Source organism: Geotrypetes seraphini, chromosome 4, assembly GCF_902459505.1.
Source record: "Geotrypetes seraphini chromosome 4, aGeoSer1.1, whole genome shotgun sequence".
Taxonomy (NCBI): domain Eukaryota; kingdom Metazoa; phylum Chordata; class Amphibia; order Gymnophiona; family Dermophiidae; genus Geotrypetes; species Geotrypetes seraphini.
The window spans coordinates 19,041,915-19,063,433 of NC_047087.1; the positions used below are offsets into that span (position 1 = coordinate 19,041,915).

Sequence of the window (21,519 nt, forward strand, 5' to 3'; positions counted from 1 at the left end):
GACAAACTTGGGTAATTTCTTCCAGGCATGGGGGCAGCTAGATGAAAGGAACGAAGTCTGGAATTGGCAGTGGAGGAGAAAGATAATGTTAAGAGTAACTTATCTGAGGAACGGAGTTCTCTGGGAGGTGTTTAAGGAGAGAGAAGCTAAGAGAGATATTGAGGGGCAGCAGAATGAACCCACTTCCTGAAATGCACAGAGATTCCCATTGTCTAATTCACACCTAGAGGCTCTCGCTGTTGAATTACACTCTGAATACCACTGTCTTACTTAAACACAGAAACACCAATTGCCTGAATTACACATTAATTACCTACTACCTGAATGACACACGTAGACTCCTATTATATGTGTTACACTCATAGATTTCCACTGCCTGGGTCATATGAAAGCTCCTGCAGCGTGTGATGCAATCAGTGTCATAATAGACAGAATGACTGGGCCCAGGGCATCACATCAAGTGCAGAAATGCCGCTGAAATAATTCTAAAACAGAATGACAAGGCAGCAAATACCTATTTATGCAGGGTGACCAACTGTATGTGTCATATTCTGAGCTGAATTACTATGACCTGCAAATGACTTTTGGCTCTGAGGGATTTTTATTTTGCCAGCGTTGGGTGGTGGGAGGGGGTCGTGACCACAGATGGGAGTAGGGGGGGTCATGCCTTAAATCCTCCAGCAGTTTTCTTGTCGGTTTGGGCACTTTTTGGGGAACTTAGACGCAACTCAAACAGGTCTAACTGCTGGCGTCTAAGTTCCCTCTAGGAAAGCTTTGATTATGGCTGCAGTACATCTAGGTTGAAGCCCATCCGATTCCTGCCTATAATACACTTCCCAACACGCCCCTTTGATCTCTGGACACACAGCAGCTTAGACGTACTGCTGCACATCCAGAAAGTTGGTTTTGATTATCGGCACTTGGACGTCCCGGCTATTAGGACGTCCAAGTATCGACTTAGGCTGAATTTTAGACATTTTAAAGTTTTGATTTTGAGCCCCTTAGCTTATAACAATATGCTCTATGACCTCACAATGCAGGTGTAAAGAGCCTTAGCCTATAGGAAGAGGAGATGCAAATGTTAAGAGCCTTAGCCAATAGGGAGAGGAGGAGATAGTGGATGCTCTGGATGAGCCATTTGGCCTTTATCTGCCATCATGTTTCTATGTTTCTACAACCATAAAGCTCTATGACCTCACAATGCAGGTGTAAAGAGCTTTAGCCTATAGGGAGAGGAGGAGATAATGGCCAAATGGCCCATCCAGTCTACCCATCAGCCGCATCCACTATTTTCCATCATGTGACCTCACAATGCAGGTGTTAAGAGCTGTGGAGGGGCATAATAAAAAAAACAACAACGTCTAAGTCCCCTTTTGGCCTAAGGGCCTAGGTGCCCAAAGTAGGCAGCAGGGAAATGTCCAAAATGTGGGTTTTTTCGAGAATGGCCTACCTGTACATTTAGGAGTTTAATCGCCCAGACCACCACTAAGTCTACCTTTAAGCCCTATTCCCCCCACAAAAAAAATCACCCAAGTCCCAAACGCCCAAAATAAGACCTTTTAGGCGTGGGAGGGACCAGTCCTTCGCCTAAAAGCACAATTCTCTAATTGGCATCTGTCATAAGCGCCGGTTAGAGAATCGTGGAACTGCTCCTCCCCAACGATCGCAGCAGGAGAGATGCCCAAGGGTCACAAGGAGCAGTGTGGGGTTTGAACCTACAACCTCAGGCTGTAGCTCTAACCACTAGGCCACTCAGTACATAGTACATATAAGTTAATCTGCCTCCAGAGTTATCTTACAAAAGTCATCAAAGAAGCACTCTCACAACTCTGGAGGCAAGCGGGAGGTCACCGAGAAACCTCATTGTGTGTGTGCTTTTTGCTGACTTTTGTATGACAACTTTGGAGGCAGGCTGGAGTCCATCAAATTAAAACAAACTAGGTATCAAGGCTCTGTAGAAATGAGTCCCTCGTACAAACCTCATCGGGATGCATGCTGCTGTCGAGTCACAGAGGAACGGTGGACATACAAACGATGTTTCACTACACTTGTATGGAATTTGTCATCCCATCTGTTAACAAGTATACTTTCCTTTCTAATTCTTCCCCAGAATTCCACAGATATTGAAGAGGACTGGGCACAGTGCCATTCCCTGTGGAAATTCCACTGGTTACTTTTCCTTGACCAGACCCCAATAACTACTACTCTTGAGTTCTCTTACTTAGCTACTTTCTTAACTATATGAAATATTTGTAAGGGGATGAACATTCAATGTAGTTTTACAAGTCATACTCTCAGTTCTAATTCATAGAAACATAGACATATGATGCCAAAGTCTGCCCATCCATAGTATCCACTATCTCCTCCTCTCCCTAAGAGATTCCATGTGCCTATCCCTCACAGTCTTTGTCTTCACCACCTCTATTGGGAGACTATTCCATGCATCTAACAACCTTTCTTTAAAATGTATTTCTTATATTCTTATATTCCTGAGCCTATCATCTCTTAACGTCATCCTATGCCCTCTCATTGAGGAGCTTCCTTTCAAATGAAAAAGATTTGCCTCATGCACATTTATGCCTCGTAGGAATTAAATGTCTCTATCATATCTCCCCTCTCCTGTCTTTCCTCCAAAGTGTATGTAGATATTGAGCTCTTTAAGTCTGTCCCCATATGCCTTATGATGACCACTGACCATTTTAGTAGCCTTCCTCTGGACCGACTTCATCCTTTGTATATCTTTTTGAAGGTGTAGTATCCAGAATAGTGCAAAATATTCTAAATGAGGTCTCACCAGAGTCTTATATGGGGGCATCAATATCTCCTTTTTCCTACTGGCCATAGCTCTCCCTTTACATCCTAACATCATTCTACTTTTTGCAGTCATCTTTTCAACCTATTTGACCACCTTTAGATCACCACATACAATCACACCTAAATCTCACTCTTCTTTCGTGCACAAGCGTTCTTCATCCCCTAAACCAGTGGTTCTCAACCTTGTCCTGGGGGGACCCCCAGCCAGTCGGGTTTTCAAGATATCCCTAATGAATATTCATGAGAGAAATTTTCATATAATGAAAGTGACAGGTATGCAAATCTCTCTCATGCATATTCATTTGAGATATCTTGAAAACTCGACTGGCTGGGGGTCCCCCAGGACAGGGTTGAGAACCACTGCCCTAAACTGTACCGTTCCCCTCGGGTTTTTGCAGCCCAAATACATGACCTTGCATTTCTTAGCTGCCAAGTTTCAGACCATTTTTCAAGCTTCACTAGATCTTTCTTCATGTTATTCACACCATCTGGAGTGTCTACTCTTGCAGATTTTAGTGTCATCTGCAAAGAGGCAAATCTTACCCAACAGCCCTTCAGCAATATTGTTTAGAAAAATTTTAAAAAGAACAGGCCCAAGAACAGTACCTTGAGGCACACCACTGGTAACATCCCTTTCCACAGATCGATCTCCATTGACCACTACCCTCTCTCACCTTCCACAACCAGTTCCTGACCCAGTCCAAGGGCACTCAGTTTATTTGACACCTATGTGGAACACTGTCAAAGGCTTTGCTAAAATCTAAATACACCATATTTAGCCCACTCCCTCTATCCAATTTTCTGGTCACCCAGTCAAATAAAATATGTCTTACAAGACCTGCCTCTAGTGAACCCATGTTGCCTCAGGTCCCACAACCCACAGGACTCCAGATACGTCACCATTCCCTGTTTAAAAGTGTTTGCATTAATTTACTTACCATAGAAGTCAGAATTACCGGCCTATAGTTCTCTGCTTCTTCCTTTTTTCCACTTCCTTTCACTCACTTCCATAAAAGAAAGTCAGATCCCAGTAGTTCTGTGGACAAATTTAACTTATCATGGAGCAGTAGAACTAGGGTTGCCAGATTTTACTCTAGTATAATCCAGACCCCTAGACCCGCCCAGTTCCATCCATCCCTTCCCCGTTATGTCCCAGTCCCGCCCTAGCCCTGCCCCCGCTGCCTGCTCTCATCGGGCAGGAGGAAATCCAGGCATGCATGGATTTCCTTCTGCCCGACACGATTTAGGGGAGGCTTTTCAAAACCCCGGACAAAGTGCTGGGTTTTGAAAAGCCATCCAGACCCCTGGACATGTCCTCAAAAGGAGGACATGTCCAGGGAAATCTGGATGTCTGGAAACCCTGAGACAATGAGGAGAGTTTTCATGGCATATTTCTTTTCCTGAGCACTTTAGCACATCTAACTCCTGTTGCTCTTAAGATGCCATCTAGATGCCATATAGCGCAAGAGTTGACTTGGAGATACTGTATATCTTGTATTCAGGCCCCAAAGATATGTGCTTCATATATTGTAAGGAAGTGTGAATAAAAAGAGGACAATACCCTAGGTCTGGCTACATATGAGCTACTGAGAAAAATGGAAATAGACTGGGGAGAGATGAATAGATCCAAAACATGAAGCCATAATGAAGGTTCTCCAAATGCCATACAGTAACCGTTGAGTATTACCATAAATTGTCTCCTTTCCTTTGCTCTAGCAATTCATCTTGGAAGCCACCCTTGAATAGGTCCTTAACAAAGTCAAATCATAGATAAATTTCTGAAAATAGAAAAAAATTCTCTGCTACAGTGTCAGGAAGGATTTCATTATAAGAGTGCTCAGAGGTAGAGATCATTCTGTTATCTTTAATTATCTTTCAGCATTTTAGATGTGAAAGGAAACGTCTGCCAGGGGAACTTTTTTCCCTGAGCCAAAATTGTTCTGTTGAAATTTTGCCTCGGTCTAACATTGTTATTGAAGAAACCGCAAAACTTATTTCCAGCTGAAACTGAGCAACTCTAGGCTTCTCTCCATTTATCTCAGGGGTGTCAGAGTCCCTCCTCGAGGGCCGCAATCCAGTCGGGTTTTCAGGATTTCCTCAATGAATATGCATGAGATCTATTTGCATGCACTGCTTTCATTGTATGCTAATAGATCTCATGTATATTCATTGTATCATAAACAAAAAGAGCACCCCTGTTGTAGAAGATAGTGAATTCACAGTACAATTAATTACAATATAGTAAATAGAAATTACACAGTACGACTAATCATAAATTGATTGGACGCTTAATACTTTAATAAATTAAAAAATAAAATCAATTTTGTATTTCATATTTTTTTGAATAGATAAGTTTTAAGATCTTTCCGGAATTGATAGTAGGTGAGGGATGGAAAGATAAGAGCGTTCAAACATGAATTCATTACTCCTGCCTGGAATGCCAAGGTCGTAGCCAAGAATTTTTTATAACGGCATGCTTTAACGGAGGGGAAAGAGAACCAACCTGAGCTTCGGGTATTTTTCTGAATAGTATAAAATCTAAAAATGGGAATGTAATTTGTTTTTTATATACCGCTAAATCCGTTAAGTTCTAAGCGGTTTACAGAGAAATATACATTAAAGGATACAATAAAATAAGATAAATAAATAAAGAATTGGTACTTTGAAATTCCCTTACTGTCCCGAAGGCTCACAATCTAACTAAAGTACCTAAGGACAAACAAATTAGCAAATAATAGATAGGAAAAATAAAGAATAGAGGAAATGAGATATAAAGCATCCTAACAAGAATACATAGAAAACATTGATCTCATTACGGCCATATCCTTTTGAAGCAAGTGTACATCCCAGCAATAATAAAGTGGGTAAAGTAAATTAAATTAAAATTATTTGAATTAAAACTAAATATATATAAATTAATTAATTAAGAGAGAATATATGGACTTTATAAGTATGTAAGAAAAGAATAACGATAGAAATGAATAGAAGGAAAAAAAAAAACGTTAGACAATGGAATTCTAATGAAAATTTAAAATAAAGATGTAAAACAAAAGAGAGATAAGTTGGTGCTAAACCAAATAATATTTTTAAACAGATACAACCAAATTTAAATAACACCCTGGCTTCAAACAGCAAACCAGTGAAGCTTTTGATAATATAAACTGATATGATCATGGTTTTTTTTCATTAAAAATCAAACGAATATTTTGTATTATTCTTCCCCCTGAATATTCCCTAGTGCTGTTAAGTGCTGACTTCAAACGCTGTGGCATTTATGTAAATTTGTTCCTGGGTTCATTTCAAATGCGTCTGCCTAGCTTTTAAGATCCTTCACGGCATCCTCCCTCCCCTAATTCCACTATCTTGGAACTCCACCAGGCCCAGCCAAAAACTTAAACTATCCTTCCCCTCGCTAAAAGGGGTTAGCGTGAGTGAAAACGCATAGCGCACCTTAGTAAAAGGACCCCCTCAGTTTTGGGTGCAAGGAGTTTTACCAACTTGAACAATGTGTAAATCTCGGTGCGCAAGTTGAGCGCAGATCCTTCAAATTCTATAACACTGCGCATTTTAAGGGAACGCTCCTGACCTACCCATGTTCCTTTTGCAGATCTACATGGAAATATAAGTGCTGTTCTATAAGCATGCACCTACTGTATGGTGCACGAATGCCAGATAACACCAGTATTGTGCCCAGATGCCATTCTAAAAGGAAGCGCTCATTTATTGAATTTCCTTCTTTCGGACTTTGTCTGAGATGCTGAGAGATGCAGGAATTCTGAGCCCTAAAGCACTGCTTGGGTGGCTTATTTCTTAAGCTGTGTAGCTGTTCCAGGCCTAGGGCCTCCTCTCTCCCCAGTTTGGGCTCAGAAACCCTTTCGGTTTCACCGGAAGTTACATCGGAAGGAGGGATTCGGCAGGAAGAACGTTGTGATGTAGCCCTGTGTGCGATGTTGCCTCTTTGTCTAGGAAGTCTCTAAGAGGCTGGTAGGCCTGCCCCGGGAGGCATATAGGGGCCAACCCAGGGGAGTTGCAGATTTGTTTGGGGTTTTTTTTGTTTTTTTTTGCCAGTAGCTTCGATCGGGAGCAAGGGAGGGAGGGAGGGGGCTATTGGATCTGCAATAGGGATGGGGGGGGGGGACTCCTGGACTTGCAAGGGGGGCTGCTGGATCCGCGATCGCAAGAGGTGCTGCTGGCCCACGATCGTGAGGGGAGCTGCTGGCTGGGAGGGGTGGGATGGGAGGCCACTTGTGGCAGCTCCTTTACAGTGGGGACAAGGATACTCACCTCTTCATGGGGTAGTGAAAAGCTTTGTCCTCGTACCCACGGCAACCAGTCGATTTTTTTTCCCCCTCATTCCTGCGGGTTACCCGCGGGAAACAGTCACTGTGCCATTCTCTATGCGGGATCAAGGCTTTTTACTGCTCCCGTGGGGTTGTAAAAGGCCTTGCTCCCATTCCTGTGGTAAACCTGCCGCAATTTTTCCTACTCTCATGGAGTTTTTGCGGTTATCCACGGTTTACCGTGGGAACCCATCCCTATTTCTGATGCCAGGGTGGAAAGGGCAACAGATACTGCAAGAGTAGGTGTAAGTACAGACAGGGAGCAATGATTTTAAAAAGCTTTTCCCATTCATATGTGGGCTATGTAAACAGATTTTTCCCCACAGGAGGCTCTCTAAATGTGCGATTCCCTCTGGACACAGAAAGCCAACAATATGCAGTCGTGCACCTGTTTTACAAGAGGCTCCATGTCTGGCAGAGCCTCTTGCAAAATGCTATAAGAATTTGCCCAGCTTGAGTGTTTAAATTCCCCTCTCTATATCCTCTCTAAAATCTTACCTTAAATCAATTAAACATTATACAAGCGACCAATCATTCAATTAGCATTATAAAAGTCCGAAGTCTATCAGATCATTTAAATCAACATTTTCTGCCCTGTATGCCATCTCTGCTAAATGTATGCACACGCTAGGCAGGACTAAACCAGACTCTAAGAAATTCTGTGAAAACACATTTAAGACAGCCCTTAGTGAGAAAGGCAGGAGCTTACGGAGATCGCCTAAAGATTTGCAACAAATTTGTTAAACATAATCTAGATATTTAGGAATATTCAGCTGACAGTGGTGGTATGCCCAGATTCCAGAGTTGTTTAAAACTAACATGTTCCGTTATACACCAAACAAATCATTACGTTCTGAAAATCTAGCTTTACTGAAGACGAATGTGAACCCAAGGCTTCTTGAGACAAGTAAAATGACTTTCTGTATGTAATTCCATAAACCGTTTAGTTTTAAACTGTATAGAAAATTTTAAAATAAATAAAATAGTCAATGCCAGACCATGTCTGGGCATTGATATTGAATATTCAAGTTTGTGCAGCCTACTATCCCTTATTCAGTTAAGTGCAATATCAGTACTTAACCACCTAAGCCAGGGGTGCCCAATACGTTGATCGCGATCAATTGGTAGATTGGGAAGGCAACACGAGTCGATCGCGGAGCCCATCCTGGGCTCCGTGATAGACTCGTGTTGCCGTCCCGATCTGCCATCCTCTCTCCGACATCCCCCACCGTCGCCCCAAACTCTCCCTGCAGAAGCGTTGGACCAACCAGCATTCCTCTCCCCGATGTCAATTCTGACGTCAGAGAGGAAGTTCTGGGCCAGCCAATTGCTGTCTGGCTCGCCCGGAACTTCCCCTCCGATGTCAGAATTGACGTCGGAGAGTGGAATGCTGGTCAGCACAACGCTTTTGCAGGCAATGGCTTGGGGCGGCAATGGCTTGGGGGCCTGTTACCCGATGGCGACAGCGGCAAACCTAGTGGCTTGGGGGAGGGCAGGGAAAAAGAAAGAAGGGGGCAGGCTGGGAGACAGAAAGAAGGGGGGGGGGGTAGAGAGACAAAGAAAGAAGGGAAACAGAAAGAAAGGGGGAACAGGGAGATAGAAGATCTCCGTTTCGCCCTAAAGTCGTTAGTTAGAGCTTAAAGTGCGGAGTCACATCAGTGAATACATGCCACTGTGTTGGTAAAGGCAGTAGTGCCAATCATAAAGCATCAATTCCCTGAAGAAGCTCTAATGACTTTAGGGTGAAACGGAGATCTTCCGTAGTAATACTGTCTCCGGATTGATTTGGCCGGGTAGAGAATCTTCACCCAAGCTAAGTAATGCTTTAAGTTAAGACTGATTGATAATGAAACCTGAACTAATATAGAGCAACAATTATTTTGAGTATTCTGCAACTAAAATTTGAAAGAAACTCTTTAATAGAAAATATCTTTTACATTTACATATTTAAAAAAAATCTTCAAAATAGTATTCCCATTGAGACGAATGATAGTCTGCACATAGGTTATTCCTTATGATTAGCTCTAAGGTCTTAACCGCAGGCACTTGAGATCCTCTGTCTCTTCGAAGGGAATTTTTACTGTTATCACTCTTAAACAAAGCATGTTAACATCAGGTGTTTTATTATAAATACTGACATAAAAAGGACTAAAAAAAAAAAATAATTCTAAAACAAAGAGGGATAATGTAAAGGGCATTCAAAATGATCATCTTTATTCTCCAAAGGTTTTTTTTCTTTGTCTGCCTCTTTTTATTTAACAACTAGAGAGACTCATTATTTCTGCTTGTTGCTTAGCAAGAATTGTAAATCCTTAATTCTTCATTGTTGATTCCAATAGGACCCTCAGGCTAGAAAGAAATTTCTTTCTATGTGCCAAGAGATGGTTTCTCTTGGTGCCAAAATGTTTCTTTATTTTTCAGGGCTATGTATAATTAAGTTTACACTATTCAGAGCTTTTCTAGGTAACATTTCTCCTTTATTCTAATATTTCTCCTGGAGCAGAAGAAGGAGTTTCTTGGCTCATTCAGTATATATTTTGTATTTCTCTCAAAGTTGATTATTCCATTTTTGAGATGATATTTTCATCTGGTTAATGTGCTATATATGTCAGCTGGCATGCTTATGTAACTCTGCTGCCACCTATCTGCGGACTGCAGAAGCAGCATGAATATGAATAATTTTGCCTTTATTTATTTATTTAAAACACTTATTTATTTAATTCACTTTCTATCCCGTTGTCCCCAAAGAGGTTAAACATACATATTATACAGTTGACAGGTTACAATTTGGCATAATTACAAACAAGATTACAATGAAAGGTTGTATCCTAACTTGATACAAACCAGGCCTTTAGTACAAACAAATATAGAGTTGCCAGGTTACAATTTGCCATAGTTATCTTAACGGAATCTATTCTCTTTTAACTTTAGAGAGTGCCCTCTCGTTCTCTCTACCTTGGAGAAGATGAACAACCTGTCCTTTTCCACCAAGTCTATTCCCTTCAGTACCTTGAATATTTTGAACATGTCCCCTCTCAATCTCCTCTGTTTGAGGGAGAAAATGCCCAGTTTCTCTAATCTTTCACTGAACGGCAACTCCTCCAGCCCCTTAACCTTCTTAGTTGCTCTTCTCTGGACCCTTTCGAGTAGTACCATGTCCTTCTTCATGTATGGCAATCAGTGCTGGATGCAGTACTCCAGGTGAGGGTGCACCATGGCCCGGTACAGCAGCATGATAACCTTCTCCGATCTGTTCGTGATCCCCTTCTTTATCATTCCTAGCATTCTTTTCGCCCTTTTTGCCGCCGCCGCACATTGCATGGACGGCTTCATCGACTTGTCGATCATAACTCCCAAGTCTCTTTCCTGGGAGGTCTCTCTAAGTTCCGCCCTGGACATCCTGTATTCATGCGTGAGATTTTTGTTACCTACATGCATCACTTGATGGCCTCAATATAAGAGGACAGCATCGAAAATCTTGCACACTATCAGAAGGAAATTCAAAAGCAAATTGTACATCATCCACATAGATGCGACACATCACCCCTAGTTCTGAAAGTATTCTACCAATTGGTGCCATGAATAAATTAAATAAACTTGCTGACCGTGAAGGCCCTTGGGACACTCTGTAATCTAGATTGAAAAAGTCTGAGTATTCACCTCCTATAGATACACAAAAACTCTTGTTATTAAGGAGTGAAGAAAACCATTTGAGTACTGTTCCTGAAATCCCAAATGAATGCAATTTACCCAACAATACTGAATTATTTACAGTATCGAACGCCGCAACAACAATGAGAGACACCAGTAAATAACGTTTCCTCTTACCAAACCCCTTATGAATCTCCTTACATAGAGATAATAGAAGCAGCTCAGAATTATGATCCTTATGGAATCCAAACTGCAAATACAGTGTTCCTCCAGTCATTTGCGGTCGGTGGTTCACGGTCTTGGTCATTCGCGGTATTTTACGACCGCAAACCGCCGACCAGGAGAGGACAGCTGGAGAGGCAGGAGAGAGCAGCCAGAGCGCCGGCGAGTGAAGGAAATCACTCACTGTATGCTCCAACCACCTCTTCCTGCACTAAAGTCGGGTCTTACCAATCAGGAGCTGCGGGTCAAATCTGGCCATTGTGCAGTCACTGCACTCACCTCACCTGGCCCTGTTGCTGTGGCGACAGGGAAGCAGGGAGAAATTGTCATTGGCGGTGGCTTTGAGGGGAAGCAGGGAGAGAATGAAAAAGTTAGGGGAGTGTGGTGGCGGTGGTTTGGGGTGCAGGGAGGCGGCAGTGGCTTGGGGGGACGGGGACAGGGAGAGAGAAAGAAAGAAGGGCGGCAGGGAGAAAGAAAGGATGCATAGTTAGAAGGAAGTGCAACCAGAGACTCACCAGACAACAAAGGTAAGAAAAATGATTTTATTTTCAATTTAGTAATCAAAATGTATCAATTTTGAGAATTTATATCTGCTGTCTATATTTTGCACTATATTTGTCTATTTTTCTATAGTTGTTACTGAGGTGACATCGCATATTTTAAAGTCATCTGTCTTGACCTCTTTAAAAAAAACCCCGAATATAAATGAAAATAGATTTAAGGCCATTTTTTGTGCATACAATGAACATTTTTTCTGCATACAGTGTGTTTTGTGGTGGGTTTTTTTTTAATTTTATGGTTACCGTTATGAATTAATAAGATATTGTGTGTACATGAAAAATGGAGGAAATTGGGGGCGGGATTGGGTGTCGGGCTAGGGTGGGATTGGGGGGCGGGACTGAAAATCTGTAAATGTCCCGTTTAATGAAAAAAATAAATGGTCATGTTAAGCATGCAGGACCTCATCAGGTAAAAATGGGCAGTTCATTATCTCCAACTTTTCTCGTGTATGATGCAGAAAGATAAATTCTACAAAGAAGGCCTTAAATCTATTTGCTCTTATAGGATGCACCCTATAAACTTGGTTGTAATAAACATGAAAGACATTAATGATAGTCCTATTGCTAGTGGTTCTTGCTCTCTCTCCTCCTGACTCTCCGGAATGAACACTGACCCCCCTCATTCTGCACCAATCTGGCAAAATATCTGCCCATTTTATTTCCATACTAGAAGAAGCAATCATTGCCTAAATGCAATGTTTTAACTCCTTTGACCTTGTTAAATGTTGTTTCATATTCAATAGTTCTGTTCATTCAAATTGCTACACTTAGTAAACATGGAAGAAGTAGAGTGATTGTCTGTTAGTCTATTTTATAAACCCGTATTTAACACTTACTGCTTTGGTGATAACTAGAACTGCTAGTACTACTAATCAAGTTATCAGAAAGTGATGTTTTCTGTGCAGGGCCCTAGTTGCTGGAATAAGCTTTCTTTGGACCTTAGGCGAGCTTCATTGTTAGAACAGATTAGAAAAAAAGCTTAAGAGTATTTGCTTCGATTTAACACGTGTGCTGTTTTTGTAATCGCTGGTTGACGTTTCTGGGTGTGTCTAGGTATGAGCGACGCGACTGCAGTGTTGCTGCTGGTATCTGTCCTTAAGAGGCTAACAATTTATTGCAATACGACTACAAGCTTTCTGTTTTAAGGTTGTAGCTCTGAGCAGCTAGATGTTAATATAATAGAATACATTTTGGAAAAGCTTGAAAATGGGCTTTAAGCTGTTCTCCTGGGGTATGTTGCTGTTCACGTTTTCAATAGTGATGGATAGGCAAGTTCAACAGGACTCCTGGGAATTCCAGTGATCTGAACTCCCCACTCCCAGCAATGCAATTCGAGGACTCTCGCTCAGGGGGAACAGTGGGCTGCAGCATTGGTGACCTTCAAGAAGAAACCTTATTTCAATCAATGTGGAACCTGAACCAGTAAACAGATTTTCTTGTCATCTATCTCTGCCATGTACTTTATTGAGCAATAGAGGATCACTTCTGATTTACCCATTTGGTACAGTAAGATCTGGCGATAGAGGCTGTTTTTAAAGGTTGCCTAAATTTCAAAAGCAAGTGATACATCCAGCAGGGAAGGGGTAAAACATGGACCTCACGGATCTAAAACTGCACGTCCTTAAAAATCTGAAGTCTGTGTATTGACAAGTCTGCCTTTTAGCTTATTCCATCACTTTCCCTGCACGCTCAGATCAGGCCCCCGTCTCTGCCTTCCCTAATGGCTAAGGCGGGAGGAAGCACACCGTGGCTTTTGCTAATTAGCCCGATCGTCCCTTCCTCCAGATCTCTCCCTCCACGCTAATTCCGAAAGCCCCTGTGATATGACACTGGATAGCAAATAGCTGGGTTGGGGGGGGGGGGGTGTTAAAAAATGTGTGCAAAGGTCTGCAGTGCATCGGACCTCATGGATCTGAACTGCACATCCTTAAAAATCTGAGGTTCGTGCCACTTTTAGTTTCTGGCTCTTGCAGACCTCTATGACATTCCTCGACCGATCCCTAGCATTCCAAGCAGGCAAATGGAACAAATGCCTCTCCACTCTCATCTCCAATTCCCCCCCCCTATCAAACTTTCAGGAAGTTAACTAAAACCTACCTTTTTGACAAATTCCTCTGAATGTTCCGCTCTCCTCCCTCCTCCTCCTCTGACCTAGACTCTTCCCCAGACTCTTTACCGCCGTATGTAACACTTCTATTTGTAACACTGCTGTATGTAACTTATAGCACTAAATATAACAGGGGATTCAATAAAATAAATCAAAATGTATACAAGGACGTATTGAAATCAAATTTTAGTAGCTGGACATCATTCACACCACATTAACAAAGACTTTGTAACCACACACCATCAATGAGACAACATATGAAAAAATAATATATATATAAGACAACGGAGAAAGTCTTTGTTAATGTGGTGTGAATGATGTCCAGCTACTAAAATTTGATTTCAATACGTCCTTGTATACATTTTGTAACTTATAGCAAACATAACTACTCCGAATATATAACCTACCTGCAAAAAAATTAACTTCTCCGTAAATTTATCGTCTAAAATGTAAATGTAACTTGACTGAAAATGCATTGTCTAAAATGTTAATGTAACATTAACGAAATTGTAACTTCGCTGTAAATGTACAGTCTCTTCATCTGTTAACCGAATAGAACTTCCATGGTAATGCGGTATACAAGAATAAAGTTATTATTATTATTTTAGCGCTGACGGATCCTAATGCTTTTCCCTCCCTATGCCGAGACTAAAAGTGGCACAGAGCTCAGGGCAAAAGTTTTGCTGCTAGTCTCAATATAGGGAGGGAAAAGGATCCGTCAGAGCTAAATTGTCATAGAGGTCTGTCAGAGCCAGAAACTACAAGTGGCACGGACCTCAGATTTTTAAGTACGTGCGGTTTTAGATCTGCGAGGTCCGTAAGGTCTGCGTTTTACCCCTTCCCCATCCAGCAGAATCACAAGATTCCTAGCCTACAATGTTAGGGGGAGTTCATAATTCCCTAAAATGATTTTGATGTCAAGTACCTGTCTGCTTCTGTTATAACCCAGAGAATCTGTTTTACTTAAAAAAAAAAAAAAAAGCAAGCTTAAAACTGTGTTGGACACTTTTTCAACTTGAAACAGTGAGTGATGTGCCAATAAAGTTTCCATCAAGTGAGAGCAGAGGGAGAAAGGTGTTGTTTTTATTGTAACATGTTTAGTATTATAAGGCTGTAGTTTATTATTTTTTTTATTTGGATGTTTTCGTGCACTCTGCATAGAATTGCAGGATATGTGGAATATAAATGTCTAAAATACATAAATAGTCCTATCAGCAGTTTATCACAATCTAAGTTTGTGTTCCTGGGGCAAATGACATGCCCAAGGTCGGGAGGGGGTACCAAGGTCAGATTACCAGGTTCAAGGGCCACTGCACTAACCATTAGGCTACCCTACCACTCCTATAGCAAGACCTGGCCATCCCCTGATCCGCACCGGCGAATGGGAGGGGCGCCCGCCACGTACGACGCCCTAGCAGCGCGCGAAGGCCGACGCACGCATGCGCCCGCAGATCAGGCGACCTCGGCCGCGGCACAGAGCGCGAGGGCGGCCGCGCCGACTTCGTGAGGGCAACTGAGGCGGCGGCCCCGGGCGCGCAAGTTTTTGACCGCCGAGAGGCTCCCGCTTCGCGCGTGAGTGCCGCCCTCCGACGACGCGACGGGCTCCGAGTCGCCGGGCTGCCTTCCTGTGACGCAACTTCCGCTTTCCGGGCAAAAGGCGGGGCGCGTCGGCGGGAGCTGGAGAGTTTGTGTCGGAGGAAGGAAAAGCTGCCGGACTGACAGTTTGACGGTAGGAGGGGGAGGGGGAGCCGGGTTCTCTGGTCTCCCGAGAGGAGGGGGGTGGGGTCTGCCTTTGGGTTGGTTATCACGGCCCAGCGACTGGTGGTAGAAAACCATGCGGGGGTCGTGATTGTGTTTCTCTAGTAAGTCAATGGTGTTGGTGCCCCTGATTCCCTCCATCCTTAACCCCCCCCCCCCGCCCTTTCTGCACTAGTTGCCTGAAACGGACGTCCTCGGCCTGTGCGTCGAGCGTCCCACTCACTTGGGAGTTATGGGTTGTCTTGACTAGATTGTAAAAAAGCAAATAAAAAAAAAATGGGAAAGTGATAGTAAATACACGGGCGATACGTTAACTGATACAAAAACACCCGCACTTTCTGCGTTCATAAATAAATAATTGAACTAAATTCAAAGTGCTCAGAACCAATCAGCTGGTAATAAAAAAAATCACGCCGGGGTTTTGCCCCCCCTGGAGAAAAATCTTCGCTTGTTCAATCATCGCACTTTACGGGGTCCTTTTCTCAAGTTGCGGTAGGGGTTTAACGGCGCGTTGATGGAGACGTACATAGATGGAAACAACGAACAGACTGCAGATGCAGGCGTTGTTTATTAGTAAATGCAGTAACATATATAACCTTATAGCCAACCAAGGGACCCGACACAGTCCGTGTTTCGGATAACACGCCTTCCTCAGGGGTCCATGGTGGTTAAGGTATAAAGCAAACTGCATAAAAGATAACAAACACACGCCAATCACGATCAAATGGGGTCAAGCAAGTCTTACACAATGGACGTACATAGATGGATCAGGAATTGGTTGGCGGGTAGGAGTGAAGGGCCACTACTCGGACTGGAGGAAGGTAACGAGTGGTGTCCCGCAGGGGCCGGTGCTCGGACCGCTGCTATTCAATATATTTATAAATGACATAGAAACAGGGACGAAGTGCGAAATAATAAAATTTGCAGACGACACCAAACTTTTTAGTGGTGCTCGGACTAAGGAGGACTGCAAAGAATTGCAAAGGGACCTGAACAAGCTAGGGGAGTGGGCGACGAGATGGCAGATGAAGTTCAATGTAGAGAAATGTAAAGTATTGCTTGTAGGAAGCAAAAACCCGAGCTACAGCTATACGATGGGAGGGATGTTATTGAGTGAAAGTACCCAGGAAAGGGACTTGGAGGTAATAGTGGATAACACAATGAAGCGCAGCGGCCGCTAAGAAAGCGAATAGAATGCTAGGTATAATCAAGAAGGGTATTACAACCAGAATGAAAGAAGTTATCCTGCCATTGTATCGGGCGATGGTGCGTCCGCATCTGGAGTACTGCATCCAGTATTGGTCACCGTACCTTAAGAAGGATATGACGATACTCGAGAGGGTTCAGAGGAGAGCGACACGTTTGTTAAAGGGTATGGAAAACCTTTCATACACTGAAAGACTGGAGAAACTGGGGCTCTTTTCCCTGGAGAAGAGGAGAATTAGAGGGGATATGATAGAGACTTACAAGATCATGAAGGACATAGAGAAAGTAGAGAGGGACAGGTTCTTCAAACTTTCAAAAACTACAAGAACAAGAGGGCATTCGGAAAAGTTGAAAGGAGACAGATTCAAAACCGATGCTAGGAAGTTTTTCTTCACCCAACGGGTGATGGACACCTGGAATGCGCTTCCAGAGGGTGTGATAGGACAGAGTACAGTGTTAGGGTTCAAGAAGGGATTGGACAATTTTCTAAAGAAAAGGGGATAGAGGGGTACAGATAGAGGACTACTACACAGGTCCTGGACCTGTTGGGCCGCTGCGCGAGCGGACTGCTGGGCACGATGAACCTCTGGTCTGACCCAGCAGAGGCACTTCTTATGTTCTTAAACCGCCTGCTGCGCTAGCTGCTAACGCCTGCATTGTACAGGCGTTAGTTTTTTAGCCGGCCGCGGGAGTTAGCGCTTGATGAAATGTCTGACGCGCTAACCTCGCTAGTGCGGCTTGATAAAAGGAGCCCCAAGTGTTATACTATATTGATTACAATTCCAACTCCTCAAAATGTCATAAATAATTCAAAAAGAGTTTTTTGTACTCATCTTGGGTGTCTAATTGTTCTAGGTTTTGTAGATTGTAAAAAGGCCAGGTGGGTGTTATAATATGCAAAAAAAAAAATCTCTTCTGTTAATGCACAAACTTTGAAAGGAAAATACAGAATTTAACAATATATATCAAGAAATGTATTAAAACAAATACATTAATTCTATGCTATTATGCTATCCTCCCCCCCCCCCCTTTTACCAAGCCGCGCCAAGGGCTCCGACACTGCTCCAGCTCTCATAGGAATTCTATGAGCATTGGAGTATGTAGTGCTCCGAGGTACTATCAAACCTCTACCATGGCTAAGTTAAAAAAAAAAAAGGGGGGGGGGGTGAGGATGTTTGTCACTATGGGAGATCAAGAAAAGGAAATCTCTAGGAAAGAATAAGTAGATATAAACTAAATTTCAAAATCTAGGAGAAATATGAGGGCAAGCGCGAATTTTAATTTTGCGGCCCTACTTTCTGAAAACATTTGCTAAACCTATTCGGCAGGCTTAATGTCTTTCTCTTCCAAAGATAAATTGTAATTGAGAGGGTTCAAAGAAGATGCATTTAACATTTTAAAGAAATCAAACATTTACCAGGATAGGAAAGCTTAAAAGTTGCTTCTAGGGTCATAATCGTTGGTGATAAGCCAAAAATTTCTTTCTCCTAGTTTGATCATTTAGCATTACAGTGAAACTTTGGTTTATGAGTAACGTGGTTTGCAAATGTTTTGCAAAACGAGCAAAACATTTCTTTAATTTTTGTCTTGCAAACTGAGCTTAGACTCGGTAAATGAGCGTGTTCGCCTACGGCACGCACAACTGAGCAAACCTATAAAAGCGCAATGCATGCATGAAGACTGCCTGAGCGGGAAAAAAGTACAAGAGAGCTCTACTACTACTACTATTCTATCCAGATCCTCAAAGCGTTAGCCCTGCTAGCCAGAACCCGGAGCTTGTGTACTTTTCTTTTCCCTACCTTGCCGGTAGCTAGCGAGATCAAGATAAAAAAAAAACAAAAACCAACCCGAGCTTGTGTTCCTCTTCCCTACCATGCTGGTAGCCAGCCAGGTAATAATAATTTTTACCCCCCCCCCCCCCCCAAGCTTGTGCTGGTAGCCAGCGAGATTAAAAAAAAAAAAAAGCAGTTTGTGCTGGTAGCCAGTCAGATTTAAACAAAGAAAAACAACAACCAAGCTTAGTGGCAGCTAGATTTTTTAAAACAAACAAAAAACAATCAAGCTTAGTGGTAGCCAGCTAGATTTAAACAAAACAACCAAGCTTAGTGGCAGCCAGCTAGATTTAAACAAAACAAAACAACCAAGCTAAGTGGCAGCCAGCTAGATTTAAACAAAACAAAACAACCAAGCTTAGTGGTAGCCAGCCAGATTTAAACAAAACCAAGCTTAGTGTAGCCAGCCAAATTTAAACAAAGCAACCAAGTTTAGTGGTAGCCAGCCAGATTTAAACAAAACAAAACCAAGCTTAGTGTAGCCAGCCAGAGTTAAACAAAACAACCAAACTTAGGTGTAGTCAGCCAGATTTAAACGTACCCTGCACACCATATAAACAAAACCTGTATGCCATCTCATCAGTGCATCCTGTGTGCCCATCTCAGAAGCTATGTGCTCATCTTAGAAGTAGCATGAAAAGGAAGGCGGTAAGTAGGAGATGAATATTTTTACTTTATACAGTACTGTATTTTCTGTTAAAGTTTTTGGGTTGTGGAACAAGTCGTCTGAATTTCCATTATTTCCTTTGGGGAAATTCGCTTTGATATATAAGCGCTTTGGATTACAAGCATGCTTCTGGAACGAATTATGCTCTCAAACCAAGGTTTGACTGTATTTAACTTTTTAAATTAAAACATATAGTTTTAGAATTCAACAAGGGCAAGAGTAGATTCAACTCTGGGGATGCATGTTGATGTGGGGTTTTGTTTTTAGAGCACTTCTAGTCAGAACAGATGGTTCATGAGATTAAAATGAAACCTCTTCACAGCTAACAGAATTCCAATAATCTGCTTACAATAAGTGTTATACAGAGAGGAAAGAGGATCTCAGAAACCTGCTTGATTATCAGAAATAAACCTTTACCAAGACTTTCAAGTATTCATGTTTCTGTCATTGATCCTCAAGAAGCCCCATCTACACCAAGGAAGAGAATCAATCATGACTTCATTTCACCTCTCCCATAAAACCTGCTCTAATAAATTAGTTCCTAAGCAATTCTAGGCTTGCTGAGCATTGTTTTATATTGATTGCATTTTCTTTCCCCTGCCTTATGAGCAAGTGTTCCAGGAGAGTTACAAACATTTGCTTGAAGTGCATATTTTTCAAGCTTTTTTTTTTTTTGTAAAATACAATAAAAAAGGTTCCCATACAATTCTTTCATATTTCAGATCTGTGAGGAGATCTAACCTTCCAAAGGACAAGTGCCAGGAGGATGTCTGAAACTGATCCCAAGACTGTGCAGGATATGACAGCGATGGTGAGCCTGCTGGGTATGGTGTAGATGTGTGCATGGGGATAACGGGAAACCTGTGGGGATCCATGCTGTTGGTGACAAAAATCAATAATACCACGGGGATGTTAGGGGACAGATTCAAAGTGAATGGGGTTGGGAGGTGCACACCTTGATGCGAAATAAAAATAGCTCAGCTAAGAAAACATGTAAAATCTTGCATATTTATTTAGCTAAATAATTCCTATTGGTTTTGTTTAAATTTTAACAAGTTATTGGACACATTTTATGTTTGAATTTACAAGAACTTTTAAATGTGGGATGGGCATGGAAAAGAAAACTGGGGTGGGGGGAATGGTGAGGAGATGGTAGCAATATGATGGGGGTGGGGACAGAAAAGAATATGTCGGGTGGTGATGGGAACTAGACAATGTTCTTGTGCACACCTCTAGTATAAGGTTCAAGCTCTGTTAGCATTGCTATATAGCTTCAGCATTCATATAAAATGCTGTGATGAGCCCTGAGCTGAATTTGGGAGTCTCTGTGGTAATGCAATGAAAAATGTTAGGGGAAAGCCTGCTGCCCTCTATCTGGGTGATATTTGTGAGACAGAAATCATGGATTTTAAGGATTTAAAATTCCCTGTGTATTGTTAACCCTTTCAGGACCAAGGGACATATTTGTCCCATAACTTTCAAATCCTATAAATTTTGATTGGGATAGTCTACAGTTCTAAATTTGATATGTACGGATTCCATATGATACTGCCTTTATGTAAACAAACTGGTTCCGACATTCATTCATTAGCGTCGTTGCCAGATTGACGAGAAGATTCACTTGCCACACTGTCCATAAGCCAGAAGTGTGATTTTTTTTAAAAAAAAAATAATGATATTTCACAAAAAAAATCAATTTTTTGGCATCTGCAAGCCCTTTTTACCATAAAAATGTCGTCAAAACCACAAAAATTGGCCTACGATCCTTATGGTCCTGAAAGGGTTAAGCCAGTCCCATATGTTAGCTCCCCTTTACTAAAAACATTTTACCTAGATGAACAAAAATTAGAGCGGTATTTGTTTTTTGCTTAGTAATTTTATTATACAATTGCATTATCTCCTTCAAAATAAGGGCCAGAATTGATTTAGTTGCAAATGCTAGTTTTCAGAATTAGGAGTAATTTATCTTCTGTATAGTCTTCCTATTATTTTGTGTGCTTGATGGTGTTTGCTAAAAAAACTTGAATGCAGGCTGGTCTGTTGGTTGATGATCATGGAACCAAATACTCCTTTACAAAGATATTCTAGCATTTTTAGCGCCAGCCATGGTGGTAACAGGAATTCTATAAACATCGGAACTGTTACCGCGGTGGCCGGTGCTAAAAACGCTAGTGTGGTTTTGTAAAGGAGGGAGATAAAGTCTGTGGCTAATGGTATTACTGGAAGATTTAATTGTCTGATGTGTAAACAAAATTTAATATTGGACAGAGAGAACCTGAGTAAACGCCATGAAGAACCTTTTGGGTTATTGAGAGGAAGAGACTTTTGAGGAAATGATATTCAGCCATGGTGATAGCTACCA

The 21,519-nt window shown here is 42.0% G+C and overlaps 1 protein-coding gene across 2 annotated transcripts in view; it reads left to right on the plus strand.

Moving 5' to 3' along the window:
* The first annotated feature begins 15,136 nt into the window (after positions 1-15,136).
* Positions 15,137-21,519, plus strand: part of HSBP1 (heat shock factor binding protein 1) — a 31,237-nt gene continuing 24,854 nt past the window's right edge. Inside the window, exons 1-2 of one of the 2 annotated variants that reach the window (XM_033943363.1) lie at positions 15,137-15,423; positions 19,880-19,968. In XM_033943363.1, coding sequence (XP_033799254.1) covers positions 19,924-19,968 — 45 coding nt within the window. In that variant the 5' untranslated portion in view covers positions 15,137-15,423; positions 19,880-19,923. Of the gene's footprint in view, positions 15,424-15,535; positions 15,557-19,879; positions 19,969-21,519 lie in introns of those variants that run through there. The other variant, XM_033943364.1, reaches the window with a different exon arrangement.